We start from the raw sequence: 19,362 nt of genomic DNA on the forward strand, positions 1-19,362 counted from the left end.
TGCCCCTTCACTTACAATGTTCCAATGTGTATTTCCTAAGACCAAAGACGTCCTCTTACATGATCACAATGTAATTACTGAAATCAGAAAACTGACTCCTGACAGAATGCTGTCACTTCCCCCACCGTCCGGGTGCCTGTCTCTCCTGTCACATCCCGTGGAGCTCTTGCCCCTGCCCTCATCCTCAGCTCCAGGCCCGGGCTGCTTCCGGCCTGACAGCGCGCATTCAGGCTTTGCACCAGGCCCCTGTTCTTAACCGACAACCACAAGGAGCTGCACCCTCCTGATGGCGGTGGAAGGTGAAACCCTCAGTAACCAGGTCGGGATCACAGCACAGCGACTGAAATATCACTACGTTGTCTGTTTCTATTCTTCCTTCTTCTGTTCCTAACACGTTGATAACCGTCTGTAAGTCCCGGCCATCAGTTGAGCCCAGCCCTGCTCTCCCTGGGCCACCCCTGAAGTCCTTTCTTGAGGGGATCCCATGGGGATGCCGTTAAGTGTTGCATGTCTCCTGTGTCTTTTCTGCCCCGTGTTCTCAGCACTGCGTCTTCAAGAGCTACATCCCCTGTTTTGACTTTGGCAGAAGCCCACTCTTCCCTGTACCATACTGTAATTGTTGCTTCTCCGTGCAGCTGGGCTGTGTTCTTGGTGAGCTGGGCAGCAGCCAGCGTCCAGGGCAGAGGCGACTGTCACAGCTGACAGTATGTGAGCGAGGCAGTGAGTAAGCAGGCGATGCTAGGGGGCAGGGGGCTTTTCAGCCTGGGTATTCAGACATCCTCATCGCTAGTTATTGTGTTAAAGTCATCTATTTAGGGTGTACACTTAAGGTCTGTGAGTCTGTGTCTTTGCTGCTAATTTGGGGAAAATTGCTCATAAAACTCTCACAAATCAGGATCTGCTAGTTTCTGGCAATTTTTTCTTTATGGTTGAATGTCCACAGGATTCTTGAATTATTTATTTGTCTTTGTGTTTTGTCTTGTTTCGTTTTGTTTCAGTTTTGTTATTTGTAAAAATATCTGTAATACCGTCACGTGGCTGGCTCTGCAGAGCTGGGAGAATCGTGTGTCTGGCTAAAAGTTTCTATATCTAGTGCTAATCTTTGCTAAAAGAGAAACTTGTATTTTAAAATATTAGTATTTTTTTTAAAACTGAAGTCAATCAGAGTAAGAAATAAAGTATGCCAATAGTGAAATAAAAGCATTGCAATTTTGTATTTGCTTTTATAGCGCTGCCTTAAAATATGTAACATAAGTTTTCTTTTGTATTTTTGTATGAAATAATGTGTTTCTATTTTTCTCTTTCTTCCTCTTGCCTCTTTATAAAGGAGTCAGTCCCTGCCAACATAAAGTTAAGAAAGCTAGGCGCTTTCTCCCTTTGGTCTTCTGTTCCCATGAGCCTTCTCCTACGGGTACTGCACTCGCTCGCGCCAACTCTCACTAACCGCCACGCCCCGGCAGCGGGCCTAACCGGACGCTTGTAGATTGTCCTGAGCAGAGTGTGCCTTAACTGGGTGTCAGCGTACGGGCTGTCTGCCGCTCAGCAGCCGTACGGGGGCGACGGTTCACGTTGACCGTCTCTGGGCTGCTCTCCAAGAGAAGACTTTTTGTTTGCCTGTTTGCTGGTTTTTAAATGCATGACAGGGTGAGGCGTGGCTTCCTGGTTTCATTTGTGGGGCCAGCAGGTACCTTGTTTTACACTGTGGGTTTCCTAAAGTAGCATGCAGCTGAGTGAAGGACGGTCGGAGTGAGCCCCAGTCTGCTTGTCATGCTTTGCTGGCAGATACTCGGGGCTGCTGCAGAGTGGAGACAGCCAGGCCATTTAGATCATTTTCTGGAAAGCAAAGAGTATTTGTAATAATCAGAACAGGAATTTCTCCAAACACTGCATGAATTTAAATGGAAACCTGACTTGTTGTACAGCTTATGTGCTGGGCCTGGCCTGGGGCTCTGTGTAATAGGAGCCCACGGCTCCCTGGGGGAGGCTAGGCTTCACCAGACACATTGATGACTACTTATCTTCATTTTTATCTGACAGGATGCAAATTCCCTTTGAGGGGTCCAGGCTATTTTTAGCATTTAACTGTGAGCGCCTATCAGATTAATTTTGCTCAGTATGGTAGAGACCAGCTTTACAGAACTGCTCTGGAACTTTGTATGACGTGTGGACAGGTGGGAACTCGGCATAATGCCCTTACACCAAGTAAACACACTCACTACTGCAGTCGCTCTTTTCACCTTTTGAATTAGACCTGGGGGGTGATTTTTTTGTTTTCCTTGTGCTTTGACTGACTTGTCTTTTTAATAGTGTGTCTCCCTCTCTCCCCTCCCCACCCTCCTTCCTCCCCCACTCTCCCTTTCTTTGCATGCTACCTGGATCTGCAGATGAAATTAGTGGGGACGGTAATATTTATTTTCACATTTGTGTTACTAATATGAGAATTATTTATTCATAAATATGGTTCAGTATTTAATGAAAGGCAAAATGTGGTTTTGATCCAAAACAAGTACGAAAAAATGATGATGTGAACAAATGATCTCTTAAAAATTGTTTAGGGCTTTGCCGGTTTCTCTGTCATGTCTCAGTGGTAAATTTGAGTTGTATATACACATAGTGAATTTTCTAGATTTCATAATTAAAACTTTAGGTTTCTAGAACAGTTGTCAAAATGGTACTAGTCAACAAGATTAGTTACACTGGGAAGCTGTAAATGATAGAAGTCCATGGAGGATTTCCCAAGTACGGTGTGTGTGTGTAAAAATAATTCTTAGTTTGGGAGTGGGTAGTAGAAAGGAAGGAACAAAAAGTGATTTTTAAGAATCACACACAAACTAGTTAGAGAAATATCAGCAACAGTGATAAGGACGATTCTTCAAAGGTTTGAGGGCAGCACTTAAAAAATGAGAAATTTGAAAGTCACGTATTGTGTTTTATGTTCCCCACTTCATGTGGTGCCTGCATGAAACTCTATACTCTTTACACTAAACTCAAATTAGGGAGGATTGCATTTTTCCTCATGATTAAAGGAGAGAATGCTTTTACTGAAGATTTCCCCTGTGTCATTTCATGGTAGGATTGATAACTTGAGTAGTGAAAGATCTTACCTAAACATGACTTTGGCAAAGCGTGTCTGGGCCGTGGGGCTGACAGCATAGATACCCACTCCTTGGTAGTTACCGGTTAGTGAGCGGCTGCTGCTGGCACGGACCACCCCCCACCTCCCCACCACCGTGCGCAGGCACATGACTCCGGGCGTTGTCCTCTCCGCAGAGCCCGAGAGGGGTCTGACGAGCCCAGGGTGGAGAGACTCCCGAGGCCGAGGCTGCTGCAGGATGTGTGATCAGGAGGGAGACTCCAGCCCCCACTGCCCCATCATGTCACCAGCAGCCTAGTTGACTGGTCCTGAGCAAATTGCTTCATCTTGTGTGTCTTCATCCATAAAAGGTCTCAGCGGTTGTTGTGAGGATTACTGTGAAAGCATGAGAATTTGAACAAATGTTTATAAACATGAGGTTATTCCCACATGCTCTATGTAATGAAACCATTTTCCCACGTTTTACTTTCCCAGTTCTGTCAGTCAGTTAGGGCAAGTATTTCTGTTCCCATTTTATAGATGAATAAACTGGGCCTTAAGGCATTAGTCACTTGGTCTAGGTCAGGGGTCCACAAACTGAGGCCCATGGGCAAGATACAGCCCACCTCTTGTTTTTGTATTGCCCCTGGAGCACAGAATGATTATTACTTTTTTTAATGATTGGGGAAAAATCAAAAGAAGAATAGTATTTTTGGCATCAGAACTCTATGAAATTCATATTTCGGTGTCCACAGGTGAGCCTTTACTGGAGCATAGTCACACCCACTTGTGTACAGAAGGCTGCCCGGGGTCAGACAGGGCCAGCAGAGACGGTGACCAGCAGAGTCTGAAAGACCCGCTGTCTAAGCTGTGACAGGAAAGAGCTGCTGACCCTGGTCGAGGTCATAAAGCGGTTGATGTGAAAGAGCACAGCGGGGCCCTTCCCAGCTCCCTAGAAGAGAGCTCTTCCCCTGCTTGCCAGGGCCTCTGGGCCAGCACCGCATGGCAGTTACCAGCTGGGAGGGGGGTCCCACGGAGTTGTCCGAGTAGTCTTGTCCCTGTAGAGATGTTGCTCTGTGGGATAGATGCCTCATTCCGACTCCCTGCGGGAGGACGGCCAGGGGAGCAGGTTTTTAGCATTGCAGGTGTCCAAGCCAGGGCCCAAGCACCACCAGGGGGAAGGGGCCCCATTTTTCTGCCCGGCGAGTAGAGGAGTTGCAACAGAACCACACCACCGACCCCCTCTTCCGGGGAAGGTTGAGCAGATCGTCAGCACTTGAGAAGTGTGTGCGCCTGAAGGCTTTTGTGAGCTGCACCGGCTCGCGCGCCCCAGCCTTGAGCGGCCTCAGGCTGGGTGACCGAGCAGGGGCCTGGGGCACGGGGCCGCTGTGTCAGGGTCTCTGTAGCCACGTGACGCGGCCTGTTTACCGTGCTCTAAGAGGAGAACCTGGCTCTTTTCTCTCCTGATTTCTGAGCTGTCAGTTTCTGTCCTTTTTGCGTTGTCTTCCTCTTTTTGATTTTACCTAACCTTTCAAATTATAATGTTGTACAGGGTTTCAGGAATCCCCATTTTTAAAAATGTTTATTTTGAAGTATTTGATTAATGGACCAGGTACCTTGAAATAGTCTCCCAAACACAGAGGCCCCCATCTTGTGAACATCTCTGGAGCAGAACTCTGCCTGTGTTGGGGGGTGAGGGTAGGTTCCCAAAACATCCCTAGAGGAATCTTCCATAGTTTCATAGCATAGGGTATCTGATCTCACAAATAAAAGTCCCCAGGGGCGCCAGGCTAGCTTAGTCAGGGGAGTGTGCGACTCTTGATCTCGGGGTTGTGAGCTCCAGTCCCACATTAGGTGCAGAGATGACAAAAGAAAAAACCTTTAAAGACAAGTGAGAGTCCCTGTAAACGTTGTGGAGGATAATACGGGATGAGGGTCTGTACCTGAGCGTTGCTAGGAATACCAGCCCACCGCTGAGTGGCACTGGGGTCCTGAGGAACTCACGTGTGCCCTGGGGGCCTCGGTTTCCGGTCTGCAAAGCGGGATGATGATAGCAGTACCACCTCATTGGATCAGCAATCACAGTTTCTAGCAGTGTCTGCAGTATGGTGCGTTCTCGGTAATGCTGCCCCCGTCATCCGTAAGCGGATCTGCCTTCCCTTATTTGTGCCCAGATCTAGAACTTGTTTCCTTTTTTTTATGTTTCTTTTCCTTGTATCATGGGGGCAGGCAATTTCAGGCTGGCCTCCAGTTTTTCAGGGGCCCTTAAGTGTGTAAAAATAACTCTCATGTCAGTATCATAAAATCCTATAATCCTAAAAACCAGGAAAGAAGAATAGAGCCAAATCAATATCAAGAATTCTTGGAGAACTATGCCAAGTGTTGGAGCTTGAGAGCCCCTCTGTAGGTCACAGTGACATTTTTGTAGGTCTGTCCCTTCAACAGCTGAGGACACAAGCACTGTTAGCTGCAGTGAAAATTCTCTAGTCCTGTTACACCACAGTACATGGCCTACACCCCAGATGTCACCCTGAGTAATTCCCAGACAGCTTTGATATCCCCAAAGGTTCTATATAGAATTCACATAGCATTGAGAGGGAAAAATTACAGGCTCTTTCTTAGATTGTGTGAATTAATTCAAGCATCTGCAACTTGATTTTTCCCAAATCAGGGTTGTATGCTAGCCTGGTATCTATTAGCCATTTTATTTTTATGGCTTCAGAGTTGTTTCAGAGGTGGTTATTTCGAGTGAGGCTTTTCTAAAAAGAGGCTGTCCCAGAAGCCATTACAGTCACTCCAGAGGGGCCGACCCAGAGTCTCAGTAGGCAGGAACCCCTCCGCTGCCAGGTTCTTCCTGTAGAGCCTGCAGAAGAAGCAAAACCGCAAGGAGCTACGATTTTGTGATCAGCTATCATGTGCAGGTCCACACCTCGACTTGTATGTATCTCCTGTAATCCTCATAACAACCCTGCAAGGTGGCTGTGTGTTCCCATTGTCCACGTGAGGGTCCAGCTGCAGCACAGACAGGTGAGGTGGCCTCGTGGGAGGCGTGGGCTGCCCCTGAACGCAGGGACTGGGCCCGTCCAGTGCACCGCAGCTCCACCCCATCCAGGCTGCACGGCCCTGCACAGGCCACGTTGTGTCTTTGCCTCCGCTGTAGTCCCCTCACCACGCGGTTGCAGCGAAGCCGTCCTCTGTTCAGCCAATACGGACCTGGTCCCTTCTCTGTGCCGGGCCCCGTGTTAGATGTGGAGAAGCTGTGCTCCCCTGGGCTCTCCGTCTGGAGCGGGGCAGACAGTGGCCAAGGAACCAAGGACTGCCAGCTAGCGGGTAGTGATGAGGGCTGAGGCAAGCAGATCAGGCAGCACGACGAAGAGTGATGGGTGGGGGCAGGTCGGTTGGAGGCGAGGTCTCTGGCTGGGTAACACTTTGGCTGAAACCAGAATTTCTGGCTGAGCCAGCAAGAGCTCCGGCATGTGGTAAGTCCTGGGTGAGAGGCAGCTTCGCGCCCTTCTCCATCAGGCAGGCAGTGACCCCACAGCCATGTGCTGTTGATTGATCCATGGCATCTCCTCAGTAGAGCCTAGAGCCAGGGCCAGGGGTTGGGAACAGGGCAGCAGGGGGAGCAGGCAGGGGCCGGGGGTCTGGCAGCTGTCACGGCCAGGGTCCTGCCACCCAGGTTCACCTACCGCATCTGTCCTCTGCAGGTGCATGCTTTGTAGGAAAGAAGGCAGAGAGGGTAGCGTCTGTTGCTTGTGGAAATTCTTCCTTAGGTAGCTTTCTCAGGGGAGGGTATAAATTAGAGAATAAGGAGAGAAGGCAATGAGTAGACGCCATGTGTGTGACATGTTGCTTCTCTTGTCTCAGCTACTCGTGTAGATTCCTCCTCTGCTTGGTCCTTTTTCATAAAGTGCCTTAGTGATTCCCTTCCGTCCCCGAATACCATTTCCCACCGTCCTTCATTAAGCCCGCCTACACAAAAGCAAAGCTGTAGGCTAGGACATGCCCGTTCACTGAGAACAGGATAAGAGGGGGAAACAGAGAAATAAAAGAATGTAGGGTTGGGGTAGATTGAATGTTTTTCTTTAATCCTCTAAGTAGTGTTACTTAGAACATGTAAGAATGGTAGAGATTATCCACCTTTCATGTAGGACTTAGGAATAGTTTACATTTACTAAATGCTTTAAGGAAAATTGATTTATTGACTTCGTATTCTACCAGCTGAATTTTTTTTTTTTTTTACTTTAATCGTTTTTAATTAAGAACTAAATTCTTCCAGTAACTCTTAGGTCTGACCTCAGTCATTACCATAGCAATACGTGGAACGATTGATATCCTAAAGAGTGTAGACTACATATATTCTCTCTTTTCCATAATTTTAATACCTGAATGAAGTAGTAGGAGCAGCACAAAAGGAAGAACATTTAGCTTTTAGTTTTTCTGGGGTTAAAGGTGGATGCTTGGGCAGATTTTCTCTTTGAAGAGCTCTTCTCAAAGATAATTCAGGAAGTACTGCCCTCCTCTCCTGGCCCAGCAGCTTAAACCCGTACTCGAGGAGCAGCTAATGCTTTTCCTCGTTGCAGAAAAACAGGCAGGGCGTAAGTCAGCGTAATTGTTGTCCAAGTGAGGGTAGTTTTCTTCAAAATAATTTTCCCCATTGATGGAGATGGATTTCTAAGTCAGTGTATTACTGAAAGGGGTAGTGGAAACACTGCAACTGCTTGACGTCACCTCAGAAAAGAACTCATTTTAATAATGCCATTTCTTGTCATTTCATTCTTTTTGTTAGATCTTTTACCCTTTTGACATTAATGTGTACTCAGACATCTGTGTGCAAAGTGACAGGAGATAAATTCCTGGGCTGCTTCCACCCTGAACAAACGAAATACGTTACCCACTTAATCTACTCAACAGTCAGGCCGTCATTTTTGTTTTCCAAGAGGCCAGCCTTCAGAATCTGCTGTAGAGTCTAGTTATGAATAATGGCAGATTCTCAGTTTTTGAGATACCAGTCTTGTTTGGAGAAATCCCACGAGACTGAAGTGTGGGTTTGAACTTGAATTTGGTGCCGTCAGGGGAGAGTTTTGCAGTCGGTACAGATGGGGGGCTTTGAGTCCTAGTCATAGATGCTCCGCGCCTTTGCGTTCTTCACAAGGGCTCTCTGTGCCAGCGCTGTGTGCTCCCCAAGAAGCAAGTCTGTGTGTTACAGCAGACTGCACCATGATGTCACTTTTATTTCCATAAATGACTCATGTGTGAGCAAAAATTGGGGAATAGTGTTTTAAGAATATGTTGGCATAGTAGGGGATTTAGGCAACTCATTTTGCGTTTTCTAATTCTATTAAAGGCCAGGAGGTCAAATATTTAACCTCTTCCAACATATCTGCTTCCTTTCCTACAGAAACAGATGATTATGCTGAGATTATAGACGAAGAAGATACCTACACCATGCCCTCAAGTAAGTAGGCTTCTGATTTTGTTCTCGTTCAGATTTGACAGTATTTAACTTTCAAATATCTCACATTTAAAAGTTTTAGGTATTGTTTTTTAGAACTATCTTTAATAGCTCATTAAGTGCATGACAGAAATATTCTCTTCAACCTTTAGAATTCTGTTTCATATTTGACTAAGTCTAAAGTCAGAAACCTAAAGCTCAAATATCTGTAGTAAGTCTGCTTAGTTACAGGTTTTTCGTAATCTTGTTTCCTGACTCTATGGTAATACAACCTTTATTGATGACAGAATATCCTCTCTGTAGATGATTGTATTATTTAAAGTTAAATAAATATATACACATGTCTATTCACTTCTTTGAATACACATATTCAATGAATTGCATTTCCCCTTTGAAACTTTGTTCTTTATTGCCATTGACTAACCAGTTAAAAAGAGCTTCCTGCCTCCAGTGCAGCCAGTCCCTGCAGCTCAGGATGGGAGGTGTGGAGAGGGAGAGGCTTCAGTTATACCCTTCCTGCTGCCTAGGAACGCCAGCATTCTGCTTCTCTCTGTTGTGTGCTGCTTCTTGACTGAAGAGAACCTGGGAAGCCCCAGATCTCGTATTGGAGGATATAGTCCCAGATCTTGAATTGGAGACACACTTGAAATTTCATTCACATTGAAAAAAATGTTGTAGGGGCGCCTGGCTGACTCAGTCAGTAGAGCATGTGACTCTTGATCTCTCAGTCTTACGTTCAGGCCCCATGTGTGGCATAGGGTTTACTTATAAAAAAAAATTTTTTTTTTTTTTTAAATGTTTTAAACCAGGGCACCTGGGTGGCTCAGTCGTTAAGCGTCTGCCTTCAGCTCAGGTCATGATCCCAGGGTCCTGGGATCGAGCCCCACATCGGGCTCCCTGCTCGGTGGGAAGCCGGCTTCTCCCTCTCCCACTCCCCCTGCTTATGTTCCCTCTCTCGCTGTGTCTTTCCCTGTCAAATAAATAAATAAAATTTTTAAAAGAAAAAGTTTTAAACCTCCCTCTTAAAGAGGCCCAATTATGAGTCTCCTGTTCAGCCTCAGAGGCCTTAATAAGTCAACATCTGAGGTCCTGATTTCAGTAGAGCCGTACATATTTATAAAATACATGTTTTGGGTACTTTATTTACCCTGTTGTGTAACGATTTTGAAAGATGCTCTCATTTAGATTAACTGTACACGTTGAAGAGGCATTACCAACATAGACCTGCATTATCCCAGGTGCACCCTGAATCCCCTTGTAAGAGCTCTTGTGTTTAGAAAACAGAAGGAAGAGCTGAAACCTGGGCATTTTGACTTGCAGTAGCAACATGGAAAATGTTTAAATTTAGATTAGCCATTTAGTCATTTATACATCCCTGCAGACTATCCAAATTTGTATTTGTATACTTACTATTCAGTGTTGAGTAGTAAAGGTCCAGACCCCACAAAAATGAGTTATCATGCAGGAATTTACGAGATGGAGATTGAAAAGCGTTGTTGACATTACATCGAGGTAATTTGAGGAGATTCAGTTTGCTTGTGTCTAGTCCTCTTTTTTTTTTTTTTTTTTTTTTTACTGATGTTTGTGGTTAAAATATAGCAAAGTAAATGTTGAAATGTACTCTTGGAGTTTGTTGTTGTTAACCTAATTGCTATTAGTTATTTCTAAGCAAGGTCTTCAATTTTTTTCTCCCTTAATTGCAATACAGAAAGCTATGGAATAGATGAAGGTAACAGGATTCCTTTAAAATAACTGCATTTGCTTGCAATTGCAACCTATGGAATGATGTGGGATGTTTCAGTTTTCAGTTAACTTTTATCTTTAAACTACTTTCCATTGGTTTATTCATGCTGTTAAACCAATGGAAGTACTAGCTAAAGTGATTTTAAAGAGGAAAAGAACCATCTAAAATTTGGGTTGGATTTTTCTGTATGGTTTAGAATTTGATAAATCAGGGAGAGATTTTGAAATATTTGACTATCATTTTATTCCATTGGCGGCTACACTAATGGAATGCGCACAGTGTGGGTTGTGCAGACAGGTTTCCCGGCTGGAGGAAATCAAAATACTAAGTGGTTAATTGGATTAGAATCGATTGACGAGGTTTCTAATGGGTATTTTACTTCCGTGTGCCTCAGCAGCCTACTAAATAATTGGTTTTGTATAAAATCACAGTAACTTAATACATTAATTGGAGGCAAATGCTCTCAAAAATATAAAATACTCTTCATGTATAATGTGATATGTTCAGCCTTGATTCCAAGTCACCTGATTTTGAAATTAGTTTTTAGAAGTGACCTCTTTAAACTCTTTTAGCTCTGTGAATAATATAGATAGGATCATAAGAAAGTGGAAAACTCTTAAACTTTTAAAACAAAGTTTCTCGTGACACAGTTTTTTTTTGCCTCCATATTTTCAAACCAGTTATTTGTTAAATAATTGCTTTAAATAACTGTGTTTTTTAGCCTTTCATATATTAATACCTAAACTAATAGCACTGATTACTTAAGCATATAATACTACTTGGAGAAACTGTTTAGAAAACTATCAGATATAAACTAAATCAACATTAAAAATATGAAAAATCTACCTTTAATAGAACTCACATGGTTTTGGTAGTTCACGCGATGCCGTAACAGTTTATGTAATTCCTTTAAAAATACCGTTTAAGAGAATTCCACTCTGTTTAAAGCATTTTCATAGAATGATGTGCCACCAGTGCGATTTGTACTCAGGGATGATAATGAAACAAAAAGCGCATCAAGTGTAATTTCGACATTTGGAATATTGTACTTACGTATATCGTGTTTTGCAGCCAGGGATTATGAGATTCAGAGAGAAAGAATCGAGCTTGGACGGTGCATTGGGGAAGGCCAGTTTGGAGACGTCCATCAAGGCGTCTATATGAGCCCAGTAAGTCCTCTGCGGCGACCAGAAACCTGAGCTACTTTTGACTGTTGCCTCTTGTCTTCATGAGTCCTCAGTTCTTTGAGCTTGTCTTTTACAAAGCTCGTCATACATGTCCGCCTACTTGCTATATTCAGAAACAGAAAAATGGCACACTAAGCTGTTAGAGGGCTGGGTCTGTCTTTTATTCATTTTAATCTCTCAGCCTCTCTCCTCAGTAACAGATTCCACAGTGATTGTTCCATTGCACAGAATCGACAAATAGATGACCAGCATCAACAGCAGGTGGCCAGTATTCTTGCTTACCTGCGTCCTCAAGAAAAGAATATTCATTTACCCCAAACGGCCCTCCAAAAGAGATCAACACATTTAAAAAATTTTTTCTTTAATAAGAGCTTTCTTGTATAAATCACGTACTATAAAATTCACTTCTTTAAAACATAAAATTCAGTGGTTTTCTTAGAATATTGCTAGAGCTGTACAGTCCACTGCCCAGTCCATTCTAGAACATTTTCTTTGCCCCAGCAGGAGGTCCCCACATCCATTAGCAGTCACTCCCATATCACCCTCCCCCTGGCCCCTGGCAACCACTCATGTGCTTTCTGCCTCTGTAGATTAGCCTGTTCTGGATGTTTCATGTCAGTGGACTCATGTGATATGTGGCCTTTCATGATGGGTTCTTCCCGTTGGCATGTTTTCAGGGGTCATCTACATTGTAGCGTGTATCAGGACTTCATTTCTTGTCCCTGCCAAATAACATTCGATCGTATGGATAGACCACTTTTTGTTTGTCCATTTTTCTGTTGATGGTCATTTGGGGTGTTACCATGTCTTAGCTGTTACGAGTAATGCCTCTGTGAACACTCCTGTACAGTTTGTGTGTGAGTAGTTTTCAGTTCTCTTGAGTAGCTATCTGGGAGTGGAATTCCTGGGTCACGTGGTAACTGTTCCACTCTTTGACTAACTGCCAGACTGTCTCCAAAGAAGCTATCCATTTCCATTCTGAGCAACAGCGGGTAAGAGTGCCCATTTCTCTGCATCCCTACCAGCACTGGTTATCGTATGTGTTTTTATTAGATCGATAATTTTAAAACAGAGGGTGGCTCAGTTGGTTAAATGTCCAACTCGGTTTCAGCTCAGGCCTTGATCTCAGGGTTGTGAGTTCCAGCCCCACGTTGGGCTCCACACCTAGCATGGAGCCTACTTTAAAAAAAAGAGAAAATAATAGTACATACTTGCTCAAGGAACTTTTTTAACTAGAATAGTAACAGGTGTACACAGATGGTGCTAAGAAGGAGTGTACAGACTGTCCCCAACTTACAATGTTTGGACTTAAGGGTGGTTCAACTTAGAGATTTTTGACTTTATGATGATGCAAAAGTGACTTGCATGCAGTAGAAACCATACTTGGAATTTTGAACTTGGATCCTGTTGAAGGCGAGGGGGATGCACATCCCCTGTCCTTATGCAGGGTGGCGGCCGCGATCGTGAGGGCCCATCACCAACAGACTGACAACCATTCTGCGCCCACACAGCCGTTCTGTTTGTCAGTTTCAGTGGAGGAGTCAATAAATTGCATGAGCTGTCAACACTTCATTATAAAGTACACTTTGTGGGAAATGGTTCTGCCCAACTGCAGGCCTGTGTGAACGCTTCCACACATGGGTAAGGTGGGTGTGGCTCAGCTGTGTTGTTTGGGAGGTTAGGTATATCACACGCACTTTCAGCTCAGGATGTTTTCAACTTATGATGGGTTTATCCGGACGTAACTCCATCGTGAGTCAAGGAAGGTCTATAGTAACACAGATGATTGACCTTCTGTGTCACCCCTGCTTTGGAAACTGCAAATGGCATTTTTCCATAGTAACTCCATATCTGTCACTTTTTCACGTCCTTCACACGTGCACTAGTGACATAGTGATCATTACTTTTGTAACCAAAGAGCTAAAGGGTTTTTTTTTGTTTTTTGTTTCTGTCAGGAATAACAGACAGTTGCCACCAATGTCACTAAACAAATTAGAGGTTCCATTTTTTAAAACTTCAGTTTTGAAAGCCTCTGCCTTTGTACTTATATACAATTCTATCATTGATTATGTATTTCTAGCTGTTAACTTCTCTTCAGTTGTTTTTTTTTTTTACTCTGTGTTATCTTCCTAATTCTCCTAACTCTGTTCTTTGGGGCAAAATGCAGTAGGAAAAGCCCTGGATCTAAGGTTACTCAGAGACTTCCTAACTCTTAGACTTGGCTGCACCCACCTGAGATGGGAGGGAGGTGCGGCTTCTTGACTCGGGATTCTGGCAATTGAACTCGGTACCCTCAGAGCTCCCTGCAGTCTCTAGAATTCAGTGACTTACCAGGACCACACAGATAATGGCAGGGTTCATGGGCTTGATTTCATGCATTTTTAAAATAACTAATCCAGGGGCGCCTGGGTGGCTCAGTCGTTAAGCGTCTGCCTTCGGCTCTGGTCATGATCCCAGGGTCCTGGGATCGAGCCCCGCATCGGGCTCCCTGCTCAGTGGGGAGCGTGCTTCTCCTTCTGCTCCCCCTGCTTGTGTTCCCTCTCTCGCTGTGTCTCTGTCAAATAAATAAAAATCTAAAAAAATAAATAAGTAAATAAATAAAATAATCCATTTCAGTTGTGAAAATACAAGAGAACCTTTTTTTTAATATCCATTGCCTAGTGTTTATTAAATATTTGTTGAATGAGTCCCAGCCCCCAGAAAAATACCAGGGTTCACACTTTTTGTTGAGTATCTTCCTGATACATGTTGTACATGAGTGTTTATTTTGTTTTTAATGTGGGTGTCTAATTTTATAGTGCAAAGGAATCTACTCATTTCTTGGGGCTCCTATTAAGTCCTTTTTCCAGATTATGTTCTTTAGTGTTCTATAAGATCAAGTAGCATTTCTTCAAGGATTTTTACTAATCATCAGACTGCAGCTCAGCACACATGTCACGGCCAGGAATCTGCCACCGGAGACTCCAGTAATTATTTCAGCAACAATTTCTCAGTCACCTACCATGTGACAGTGAAGTGATGGGGATATGAAAATGAACAAAACAGGCACAATTTCTGCTCTCACGGAACTTAAATCTCTCGGAGACAGAAAGGAACAGACAAAAACAAATTGTCGAGTGGGGAAGAAGTGCTCTGAGGAAGCATGGGCAAGAGGAGGTCGGGGTGCTCTCCCCGTGAGATGGCAGAAGAAGACCTTCTGATAGGTGACCCGGAGCAGAGCCCTGAAGCAAGAGGGGAGCAGTCCACAGGAGGCCAGTGTGGCCACAGTGGTGTGCGTGGGGAGGGCCACGGAAGGAGAAGAGATGGGGTCGGGGACCTGGAGTTCATTCTCAGAGCTAGTGAACATGGAGTCCCATCTGGAGGCTCGTTCACACGCACTGTTGCCTTCATTTGGCAGGGTGATCGGGCTTCTTTCTTATCATTTGAACCTCTGCTGATCACTTGCACATTCTTTCATCATTATTATCTTAGGCTTAAAAAATCTGCTTTTAAATCTTTTTCTCTTAATGAATCCCAGAATAGCCCTTCTCTGGATTTATTTAAGTCTTTTAAAGGTTCACTCGTTGTTAATAATTTAGAGCCTAATCATATCTTTTATGGAGGCATACCGGACACCAATGTGGTATTTTCAGGGACATTGAAAAGACCTCTCTCTCCCCTAAATATTGCTTGTATTTTAAAGGTTTTTTAAAGTCACACCTTGAGCAATAACCCAGCTCTGTTTGAATCTGCCTCTTTTTAAAGGTTTTTTAGGCAAAAAAACAACAAAAAACCAACTTTGCTTAGGTTCTGGTCTTGCTCACTTTGATTTTTTTTTTTAATTTTATTTATTTGAGAGAGAGAATGAGAGAGAGCATGAGAGGGAAGAGGGTCAGAGGGAGAAGCAGCCCCCCCGCTGAGCAGGGAGCCCGATGTGGGACTCGATCCCGGGACTCCAGGATCATGACCTGAGCCGAAGGCAGTCGCTTAACCAACTGAGCCACCCAGGCGCCCCTGGTCTTGCTCACTTTGAACTGACTTCTCCAACATTCCAATCTCTGTGTTTGAATCTGCCTCTTTTTAAAGGTTTTTTAGGCAAAAAAACAACAAAAAACCAACTTTGCTTAGGTTCTGGTCTTGCTCACTTTGAACTGACTTCTCCAACATTCCAATCTCTGTGGCCAGCCCCTCACAGCTCAGCACTCCCCAGGCTTCTGTCCAGTTTGGGGGCAGACAGCCACAAGTGCTACTCCACGGACAGATGCCAAGACCCTGGTTCTGTTCACATATGGCCCCTTATACAGGTGCCCCCCGCAGAATCTTAGGTCCAGCATCATTTGAAACTGTGAGTTTTAGAGAGCAGGACTTTTTGGCATGTCCTCAGACTGTCTTGCTTAAAGGATCATGGACACTCTTTGAGTATGAATTCACAGGATTGATGATGGTTTTGTGGTCTTACAGAAGTTTCTGTTGTTGTTATTCAGAATTCCTGTTAAAAAGGACATTTTGGGTCATTTCTAGATTATACCAATTGGCCCTGTGTTTAGATGGAGGTAGAATTCATGGTCCTGGTCCTAAAGAAGTTTACCATCTAGTTAAGGAAAACAAAGACTAACTCATTCAAAGCAGAGTAGTTACATCTTAGCGTGGTTTATGGCTAGCACGTCTAAGAAGGCTCTAAGCCCGGACATTTAGCAGACAGACACTCTGTGGTAGCCCCGACTGTGCTGCAGGGACAGGCCACCGTTACCACCTGGAATCCTGCATGCAGGCATGCCTCCTCTGCAGGTTAAGAAAGCGACCCATGTCTGTGTTAGAGTCATTTTGCTGTTTATATTTCTCTTGTTTGAAAATGTTTAGTATTCTGGAATCATATGGTATGCAATTAGTGTGACATCTAAAATTAATACAGTTTAAGGTATTTTTAAGATATGCCACAGCTGACTTGTAAATGGCATCTGCATTCAAAAGAAAGGTTTTAATAGCGTTCATTAACTCTGCAGATAACGTACTGAGCACCTACTGTGAACTCAGTACTGTTGTAAGGGGAACTTCTTGGCAAACAAGACAACAAGGTACCTGTGTCTTGAAACTTAAATTTCAGTGATGGGAAATAGTAATGATGTAAATGACAGTGTACATTATGTGTATATTGTAATATATAATAAAAATGTGTAGAATAGTGACATTGCAATAACCTGAAGGGCCTGTGGCGCGGACAGTTCTGTGCTTGGAGCTTGTGGTGAGGGTTGTGCAGAGCGGCAGGGAGCTAGAGTGCAGGGCAGGCGGCTGGGCGCTGTTTTAGACGGGACGGTTTGACCAAGGATCTCAGCACAGCTTTCCGGGGGAAGAGCTTTCCAGTCAGGCAGAACAAGAAGGGCAGCCATGCGAAATGATGTTGGAGCATAGAAAATAAGGCTGGGTGTGAGAGGTTTGAGTAAAGAGGGACGCTGCGGGGGGCCACGACAAGAGGGCTGACCCGGAGAGCTGACGGTTTCTTACTTCCGGTCTGTGTCTGAAGGCCTGAGACCCAACATAGCCAGTGCGGGTGTAGTCCAAAGGGGAGGAAAGAAAGCAGTGTCCCAGCTCAAAGGTAATTGGGCAAGAGGAACTTCCTCTTATTTAGGAGAGGATCAACTTTTTGTTCTATTCAGGCCTTCAGCTGATCAGATGAGGCCCACCACATTAGGGAGGGCAAACTGCTTCACTCAGTCTATCAGTTTGCGTGTTAAATCCATCCAGAAACACTCAGAATATGCTTGACCAAGTATCTGGGCACGCTGTGGCCCAGTCCCCTTGACACATAAAATGAACCATCATAGTGGGATATCTGGAGTCTTGTTTAGGTCGTATCAAGTTTAAAGTAACTTCGCTACATCCTCGTCAAGACAGGGCATGGGAGGGTTGGATATCAGTCTGGGCTGAAAGGCGAAGTGAGGACTGGAGAGAGAATCTGGAAGTCAGCGTAGAGGTAGGACTTGGCGCTCAGTGAGGTCGCCTGGCATCGAGCCGGCCCCGGGATTGAGCCCTGGGATGTTCCCGCCCTGAGGAGACAGGAAGCAATGTCTTGTCTTCCCACTGTCCTCCTGGCCAGTCTTCTCTGCCTGAGGCTGCTGTTGACGTGGACAGCGACTCACGATCCAGTAGCAAGGACTCTTCTGAGAGAGCTTGGCAAATCCAGGCTTCATCAACACTCGAGAATCTAGAGTGGGCACCGCTTCAGAGCCAGGTCTATGACATCCATCCCGAGCTGTTGCCACCCACTGCTGCTCATCACATACACATTGCCGCGGTCCCTGTTGCAGAGGGGACATGCCACTTACAGCAGGACGACCTTGGGCAAGCGGCTGAACCTGTCAGCCTCTGCCGACCTGTCTGTAAAATGGGTATCCTGGACCTCCCCGTGCCTTGTCAGGCTCTCTTACAGATAACCTGTAGGCCCAGTGAGATAATTTACAAAAAGGACAGAAAGGTTCAAAACCTACTGAGAAAACTAGTGACAGCAAGACTCTCCAGCCCTCCTCCGGGGCCTCGTGGCTGAACGCTCCTGACGCCTGTGTGACGGCGCCTTCGTCTGTCCTCCCCCCTCTCGGGACCCCCTGGTGAGGGTGTCCATTCGCCGTGTTCTCCGGCTTCTCTCCCTCCCACCTTGTCCTCGTCTCTCCTGCCTCCTTAACAGAGTGCGGGGCACCTTACGAAAATCTCCGGTGTGAAGAATACGTGGTTCTGGCAGAGACAACGTAGAGCCAAGGATAAGATAAGCAATTAAGTTGCTAATTATAATCATGCGTGGTATTCCGTCGAGGCTTGGAGTGACCTCATTTCTTGTCTTTCTTAAGCTCTGTCTTTTGAACTCGTTCAAGAAAGCGTCGGCTTCTTCGGCAAGCAGGTCCACACGCCTTCTTGGTCTCTGTCCACCTTGCCGGTCACCCTCTTAGTCTGCTGCGTGTCTCCCCGTCTCCGCAGGGTGCCCGGGTGCGGTGCTCACGCCCCCGGCCGTGAGGATCTCCTCCAGCCCGAATCGGACCCTGAACTCCGCCCAGATTCTCCTTCCCCGCTCCCCTGTGTGCCACGCTGGCTCCCTGCCATCTCATGCCGCCCACGTCCCAGTCCTATAGCTGAGCTGCCTCTTCCCTTTGTCTCACCAGAAACCTGAACTCAGCGTCTCAACATCCCCCCCCCCCCCCCGCCCCGGGCTTGTCCCGGCCGCCAGCCCGTCGCCACACCAGCCCTCAGGCCCCAGAGGGTCTGTGAGCCCGGCTCTGCCCCTGGCCAGCTCTTGGCCAGTCCCACCCTCCCTCCTTTGGTTCTTCTGCCCTGGTCTCTGCCTCACATATCCTGACACGCTCCTTCCTCGCGTCCACAGCACTGCTGCCCACTAAGGTACCCTGTGACCCACTGGTTTCTTGTGTGTGTGTTGTCAGTTCTTAGTGGGAAGGTAGCCTTGAGCAGAACAGGGAACTTCGCTGCCTTTTGTTCCCTGGTATATCCTGAGCATCTGGAAGGCTGCCTGGCACGTAGCAGAAAGTGAATGTTTGTGGCACAATGAGTGAATGAATTAACCTACAACATGTTAATGTGCCTGGACTTTTTTTCTGGGAAATTTGTAGAGTATTTGAAGTGTTCCTCTCTTGAGATTTTCAATTCTGATTCTGTCTGGTCCAGAATCCACGTAGTTGCCAAACACACAGCTTTTCATGAACGTGCCCATTGATTCATTAAGAGAAGCTCTTTTTGCATGTGTGTGTGATTCTGAAATTTCCCTAACACAGGAGAATCCAGCTTTGGCGGTTGCAATTAAAACATGTAAAAACTGTACTTCGGACAGCGTGAGAGAGAAATTCCTTCAAGAAGCCTGTAAGTTTCTAGAAATTTCTGTGGAACCCCATGTGATTTTTTTTATCTGTGAAATACAAGCCGTCTC

At 45.4% G+C, this 19,362-nt stretch overlaps 1 protein-coding gene across 4 annotated transcripts in view; it reads left to right on the top strand.

The window, feature by feature from the left end:
- PTK2 (protein tyrosine kinase 2) overlaps positions 1-19,362 on the top strand; it is a 254,738-nt gene that overhangs the window by 173,986 nt on the left and 61,390 nt on the right. For all 4 annotated transcript variants that reach the window (XM_088022737.1, XM_088022738.1, XM_028105631.1 and 1 more), the window contains 3 exons: positions 8,475-8,531; positions 11,344-11,441; positions 19,211-19,295. In XM_088022737.1, the coding sequence (XP_087878863.1) occupies positions 8,475-8,531; positions 11,344-11,441; positions 19,211-19,295 (240 nt within the window). The remainder of the gene's footprint in view (positions 1-8,474; positions 8,532-11,343; positions 11,442-19,210; positions 19,296-19,362) is intronic.

The sequence above is a fragment of the Eumetopias jubatus genome, unplaced genomic scaffold, assembly GCF_037043125.1.
Source record: "Eumetopias jubatus isolate StellerSeaLion01/CBP00866 unplaced genomic scaffold, mEumJub1_p1.0 scaffold_4, whole genome shotgun sequence".
Classification (NCBI taxonomy): domain Eukaryota; kingdom Metazoa; phylum Chordata; class Mammalia; order Carnivora; family Otariidae; genus Eumetopias; species Eumetopias jubatus.